Source organism: Solanum pennellii, chromosome 2 (genome assembly GCF_001406875.1).
Source record: "Solanum pennellii chromosome 2, SPENNV200".
Taxonomy (NCBI): domain Eukaryota; kingdom Viridiplantae; phylum Streptophyta; class Magnoliopsida; order Solanales; family Solanaceae; genus Solanum; species Solanum pennellii.
Genome location: NC_028638.1, coordinates 6125654 through 6133187, shown reverse-complemented (window position 1 = coordinate 6133187; position 7534 = coordinate 6125654). Strand labels below are relative to the sequence as shown.

The 7534-nt window shown below is 31.2% G+C and overlaps 1 protein-coding gene across 1 annotated transcript; it reads left to right on the top strand.

Annotated features, from left to right (window-relative positions):
* Window positions 1-2111: 2111 nt before the first annotated feature.
* Window positions 2112-6641, top strand: LOC107009540 (uncharacterized protein At4g15970-like). The gene is made up of 4 exons (XM_015208883.2): window positions 2112-2523; window positions 3116-3481; window positions 5368-5849; window positions 6377-6641. The coding sequence occupies exons 1-4, from the start codon at window positions 2305-2307 to the stop codon at window positions 6441-6443; spliced, it is 1134 nt and encodes a 377-aa protein (XP_015064369.1). The 5' UTR covers window positions 2112-2304; the 3' UTR covers window positions 6444-6641.
* The last annotated feature ends 893 nt before the right edge of the window (window positions 6642-7534 follow it).

Here is a 7534-nt window from a genome sequence, read left to right as displayed (position 1 = left end):
AACCTCTTTAAAAATTAAACACCTGTGAAGTAGGCCCCATACTCTCAAGATAAAGTATATAGAGGAACAAAATAGTAGTTGACTGTTTTGTCTAATTTGGGAAAAGTACATTTTTAGTAGCACAAAGTACAACAGGTTAGTAGCAAAATAATTATAAAATATCAAAAAAAAAACCTATACCCAAGCAGGCGAAAATTTTTTATCATGCATGTGGCATAACTATGATGTGGCAGGCCAGAGTCGTATAAGGTCTATTTATATTTTGGCAAGTGAATTTATTTTAGAAAGTTTACTAAACTCCTCTTCTCTCTTCCTTTTCACATTTTTTTTCCCTTTTTTTTTCTTTTTTTTTCTTTTATAACAATTGTTTCAAATTTCATATTTAAATAACTTTATTTATGAAAAATATGAAATTTAAAAAGTCTTGCCCGACTATTTTATTTTTAACATTTTGATATTATTTTTTCATTTCAATATTAATTATTTATATTATTAAAAATAGTTATATAAAATTATTTGTTAATTTTTAAGATATAATTAATTACAATTTTCTGTTTTATCATAACAATGAATTATTTTTAATAGTATAAATAAAATTTATAAACTTACCCAAAAAAATTAGGTGTAAATTAATAAAACTACTATTCTATTTATGATATTTTAAGAAATTTGTAAAAGAAAAAATAGATTATTAATATGAAAATAAAGAAGGTAAAAGTTAAATATGTTCTTTTATTTCCTTTCAACAATTTTATAATCCAAAATCACTTCGATCCACAAATACTCTTCAACAAGTAAATATAACGGAAAGAACATCAATGATTTTGACAAACAATTATATAAGTTTTTTGATACTATTATAATAAAATTCAAAAATGAAATACATCTATAAACACCAACATCTATACACATTATTTTCCTCAATTTATACGATATTTTTTTCTTAAAATTCAAGGTAAGTAAAATTTAATTAATATTTTGCTAACTTTTTAAAGACATTTCTTAAGAAATTATTAATATAAATAATAATTTTAATTATTTATTCCTTAAAAAGAATTTTCACAATCTTATAAAAGTTATTTATATTTTTTTTAAAAATAATTGGTAGGATTAGAAAACCTATTATATCTTGGATTTTATTAACTAAAAAAAAATCAAAAAATTATTTATTATAATAGAAAAAATAATATAAAATAGAAAAATAATATTAAAATAATAAACTAAAAACTTATATAAAGAAAAACATGTTTAGAAAAAATTAACACACAATATATTGAGAAAGGGGGCATAAAACAAAAGAAAATGACAAAGGATATTAACGATGTCCCTTTATTAGCTTGACAAATGGGTTCCATTTATATTCATTTGTCAATCAAATAATGTCACATACAAATATAACATAACGTATTTCATATATAATAAAATTTATGTTGACGGGGAGAAGCTTGCTCCGTGCAAACTCCCTCTTATAGAATAAGAGAAAATATAAATAGTAAGAAAGAAAAAAATGAAATAAATAAATAGCTATTTCTGATTTTTTTTAAATTAATACTCATTCTATCTCAATTTATATGATATTTTTTTATTTTTCGAGAGTCAAACAATTTAAGTTTGACCGTAAATTTACTCATGATATTTTCATTTTTTTTAAAAATGAAATTTATATGTTTGTAAACTATATAAAAAAATATTATAAGTCACAATACTTGATAAATATTTAAAAGATTTATGAAAAATTTATTATCAAAGATAGATTTGTTTGAATCTCGAAACACAAAAGATGTCAGGTAAAGAGCAAAGAGGTATTACCTTTGTCCATTATTGATTGTCATACGTTCTATTTTTAAAGTTAAACTATAAAAACTTTGATTTATATTTTATAATATATTTTTTCATTATATTAATATGTAAACAATACAATGTATAAAATTTTTTTGTATAGTTTTAATAAATTAAAATTTTTTATTTAAAATTATTAAATGAATATTATTTAAGTTAATTTTAAAAATAAGTCAGATAACAAATAAAAATGGAAGGATAGAAATATTTTATACTATAGAAAATGAGAGAGGAGAGAAGTACATATTATTGTAAGTCAATTCAATATAGGCAAATTTGAAGTTAGGTTACCTCTCTCCACCTGTAAACTCAGATTCACAAAATTTCCCATTTGTCGAGAGAGAGAAGAATTATGATCCGTTCACACTGCCTACAAATACGGCTTCGATTAGTTTGTTACGAGATGATCAATTTTGAAATGCTCTTCTCTCTTTCTTCTCCTTTTCTTCTTCAGCACTTGCGGAGATGTTTACTGATTGTAATTGTGCTACTGCTGCAAATTCGGTTTTATTCCTCCGCCGTATCGGTACGGTGGCCCTATTATTCATTCTCGCTTCACTTTCTTGGTTTGTCCTTTACAAAGCTGGTGAAACCATCGGATTCAAGATCCCGGAATCTCTCACCTCCCATGCACCTCGTGTTTTCTTCTTCATACCTCCCTCAGATTCCCTTCCTCCTCCATCGGTGAGAACTACAATTTGTCTCTGTTTTTTTATTTATTTATAGCAATGTGGGTTTTTCTTCCCTTACAAATTACATTATTGTTATTAATATGCTCGATTTACAAGTTGATAGAATTTCTAATACAACACAATTCTTGTATAATAATTTTAACAATTGTCTTTTAAGTTTTTTATTTTTGCTTAAGATTTCTTGTCCTTTTCCCCCAATTAATGGTGGTGGTTCAGTAGCATAAGAAGTTATCAGTTTTTTCTTTTAAGAAACTATCATGTAGTGGGGTTTAGGTTAGGAAGTACTAGTGAACTCTTTATCGTTTTACAAAACTATCATATATCTAAATAGTGGTAACATCGGCAGTCGGCGTAGCTTGGACACCCGGAAAATTATACGGTATATACAAGTAGCATAATATGCTAAATGGTTGAATGACAACACTTGAAATAATGAAGTGTTGTAGCCTAGTGGTTTCTGGCATGCTTTAAAAGTTCATGCGTTAGGTGGTCGCGAGTTTGAATCTCACTTGCTGCTGTGTTTAAGCTTTTCTGGACACATTTCTGGCTCCGTTTATCTCATGTAAAATTCTTTATGGGTTCAGGATACTCAGGAGAATAAGCTTGAAAAGGTTTTGAAAGATGCTGCTATGGAGGATAAAACCGTGATTTTAACGACCTTAAATGAAGCGTGGGCTGCCCCTTCTTCTGTTATTGATCTCTTTCTTGAAAGCTTCAGAATTGGCAATCAGACCCGTGAGCTTTTGAATCATTTAGTAATAATTGCCCTAGATGAGAAGGCATTCTCCCGGTGCTTGGTTGTACATACTCATTGCTATGCACTAGTAAGTGAAGGGGTTGATTTTTCAAAGGAAGCTTATTTCATGACTCATGACTACCTAAAGATGATGTGGACACGGATCGACTTCTTAAAGGGTGTTCTTGAAATGGGATACAACTTTGTCTTCACGGTATACATTCTAATACTTGTATCATTATCATTTCAATTGTCCTTATACTTTTTTTGGATAATGTTAGACCTGAAGAAATCTTACAATAGATTACAAAATGTATTGCTTTATAGCATGATCTTTGTTGTCTCCTTGCTAAAACTGCCAAGGTATTCCACTAATCTAGTAGCGACAAAACAAGAAGAGATTTCGATAGTAGTTTTATTTTTTCAGATAAAATAATTCAATTCAGAATTTAATTGGTAATAGTCTTCTAGTTTCTGGTATTGAAATGATTTGGTTGCTTGTTTCCTGAGCATCGGTAGCACTGAGTGCAATGGCATGTATAGTTTGTTTCTAATGGTTTGGTGAAATATACAACCTAGAGTCACTTCTTGACCACCAATTAGGAACTTTAATAGCTTCCACAAGATATATGAGAGTTATGTTTTCTTACTTGACAACTGCCAAGGACTGGAATAGATTCTGTTTTTTTTTGGGCGGGGAATATGAGAATGCTACTTGTCTTTGAGATGTTTTCTTTGCTGGCTTTTATTGAGCATTCTGCAGGGTCATTAAGAACTTGATTTGAAAGATGTTGTATTTATCAATAATTATAATTGAAAGTCTACCATTCTGTTTTCTAATTTGAGCTCCCTGGTGTATAAGTGTGTTAGATTGTTTTTATGATAAGAGATTTTCTTTAGAGGTTTATCGGGATTCTTAGTGCCACACCTAGGAAGTTGGCATGTGGAAATTTTAGAAACTTCCAGGTAATCATGTTACAATTAATTTGCATGTGCCTCAAAGTAATAGAAGTTCTAAACATCTACTGTCAGTACAAAAAATTATTTCACTAACTAACAAGGAGTATACTTGGAGGAAAGATGCATATTTCAAACTAAAATATAGGCCAAACTTGGGAATAAGTTGAAATACAAAGAGTATAGACATATAATGTGAGATACACCAAAAGTATATGTTAGCCCAGTCCTCTACAGGAAGGCCATTCATTATCTCATTGACAATGCTTGTTTCTTCCTTATTCATACTAAAGAGCTGAAACAAAATGGGTTGTATTAGCTCGACATTGTAGCAGATCGCATCAATGTTCTTTGATCTAGATCTCTGCTACTTCTTTTTCTTTCCTTGTTTGTTGCTCGGTAATTTTAACAAAGCTGGCAAGAATCGTTACTTTAGAAGGTCTTTTGTTGAAGTGCAGGGCCTTAAATCAGACTAACTGAAACCTTCTGCATTGATATTGCTTTGATGGCAACTCAAATTTCTTTTCTATGATAGTCCATATGACGTGTAAGTTTACAAGGTTGAAAGAGAAGTAGTAAAGTTCTGATTTACCTATAATATCATGTGCGCTGTATATGCTACTCATGTTTGGCAGTATTTATGATTTGTCATTTAACGTGTTGATAGACCTAGGGCTTAACTCAGCGCAAAATGCTAGTTCATGAGGGGAGGATTTCCCAAAAACATTTAAAGGGAGTTATCATCTCTATGTGGGATGATGTGGCAGTCAACACCCCCACTCACCTAAGACTGGACATCTAGAGCATGAACAATATAACGGGGGAACCCCATATTGGAATTGGCCTGGTTATGATGCCACGTTAATGGACCTTGCAGCCTAACTCAGATAAAAAGAACCTAGTCATGAGGAGAGGATTCTGTAATACCATTTAAGAGACCTCCCATCCCTACGTGAGCTGATGTTGGACTCAACAGAAGGATCATCATTTATCGATTAAATAAATATGTTCATTAATGTGCATGTATTGTGCAATTTTGGATGCGGCGTTGTTTGTAGTAGTTGTCTTCACCTAGTTTAGAGTAGAAATTTCGCAGTCCTGTGCATGCAACACTTAAACACTTCATTGGTTCTTTTTTCCTAGGATGCTGATGTCATGTGGTTCAGAGATCCATTTCCTCACTTCTACAAGGATGCAGATTTTCAGATAGCTTGTGATCATTTCTTAGGAAACCCTGAAGACGTAGAGAATAGACCTAATGGTGGTTTCTTGTTTGTGAGATCGAATAACAGATCTATTGAGTTCTACAAGTTTTGGTACACCTCAAGAGAAACATATCCGAATTTGCATGATCAAGATGTTCTTAACAATATAAAGTATGATTCATTCATTATTGATATTGATCTCAAAATGAGATTCTTGGATACAACATATTTTGGTGGATTTTGTGAACCAAGCAAAGATTTGAATTTAGTATGTACAATGCATGCTAATTGTTGTTTTGGGCTGGAAAGTAAACTTCATGATCTTAGAGTCGTGCTTCAAGATTGGAAAAACTTCTTGTCTTTGCCACCAACGTTGAAGAGATCATTACCACCGTCATGGCGAGTTCCTCAAAACTGCAGGTTTGTCATAGTTTTAAAGAATTCTTTTTACTATTAATTTATGCACTCAAGTGATTTTACTTACACAAGACATAACACTAGAATTTATCAAAACAAATGGGCCTCTGGTACAATCCAACAGAACATGTTGTATTGCTCTACAAGGTCATACCATAGTCATAACTCATACACAACATTACATCAAAAACTAAACAAATGCTTAGAATGTTATTGAGAGTTGCACATCCAGCCTTTATCTTTTGGTTTAATATTCTACTCCCCGACCTGACCATCCAGTTGTCTATTGCCCATTTGCTCTTCCTTCATGTTTGTTTTGGACCTGTGTCTCCCTTTCACAAGTTCCACCTTACATTTTCTAATGTTTGTTCCCACCCCTTACCCGTCTTCTATCCTTGCCTCACTTATCTGTGCTTCCTTCATAGCTTTGATCCCTTCGTTACGGTTTTAACTGATCGATAATACACATGTACACTACCTTGCAACATGCTTTTTTTTCTTCTGACTTATCTTTCTTGGTGATTTTGCAGTCTTGATTCTCTTCACTTGTATACCCCACCAGTGGAGAATGTAATACAGGAGAATGTAGAACAATAGAATAAGAGTAGATGACTGACTCACTATAAAGTTGTAATTGTTTTAGAGATATTGAAGCTACTTGCTGTGTCGGGTAAGTGGTAACCATAAAGGCCAACAATTAATATAGGTTAGTTTGAAACCTGACTTGTTCTCAGTCTGTTTTCACATACTTTTGTAAATACTAATCAAAGAATATTAACAAATTTCCTCTTGTTACATTTTGTGTTGGAACTGTTCCTGTGACAAACTATCTTTTTCTTATAATTGCATACTAACCCATACTTAAATTGAACTCAAATTTGAACCATTTGGTAAGGCTGAATTGAAAAGAAGCCATGAATTGAAGATCAAATTAACCAACATTGAGTAAAGTTTGACCTAAATATCTCAAAAATTCAACTGTAGAAGTGGGCAATAATTAGCTCATATATTCTAGATACTAATTAGAGTATTAAAGTGTATAATAATATGTAAAAGTATATAGAACATTGTCGAAGCCCTGGTTCATACACGAGGGCAGAAATGTCAATTCTTGTAGCCTAGATTAGCTTTTCAACATCTCCATCTTAATTTTTTTTGCAAAAATATTATTTTCCTTCGACATCAAAAGAATAGATGAAAGTTTTTCCTAAATAGTTGTGAATTTCATCAAAATCAACTAGTCCGACGTAGTTTCAGGCAGGGAAATTATGTAGCAGATATATTAGCTAAGCGAGGTGCAAGGCTAACAAACCATGATGATGATATCTTTTTGCATTCTCCGCTGAACTACGTTAAACAACAGCTTGCTAAGTATGAAAACAGAGATAACTCTACTAGAATAGTTAAGCAATCTATATTTAATAGTATCCAACACGAGAAAATGGCCTATAAGAGAGAGTTGCTTTACTTTTGACCCTTAATATATTTTACTTTATTCATATAGAACTTAGGAGTTGTTTGGTAGGTCGCATTAAAACAAATAGTCCATATATCATGTATGATATTATTTAGCACTATCTTTGGTAGAGATTTGGACTTATGTATAACTAATTAATGGATTAGTTATATACCTCATACATGGTATTATTCAATTATTAGTAATATCTTCCATTTAGAGGGATTAGTAA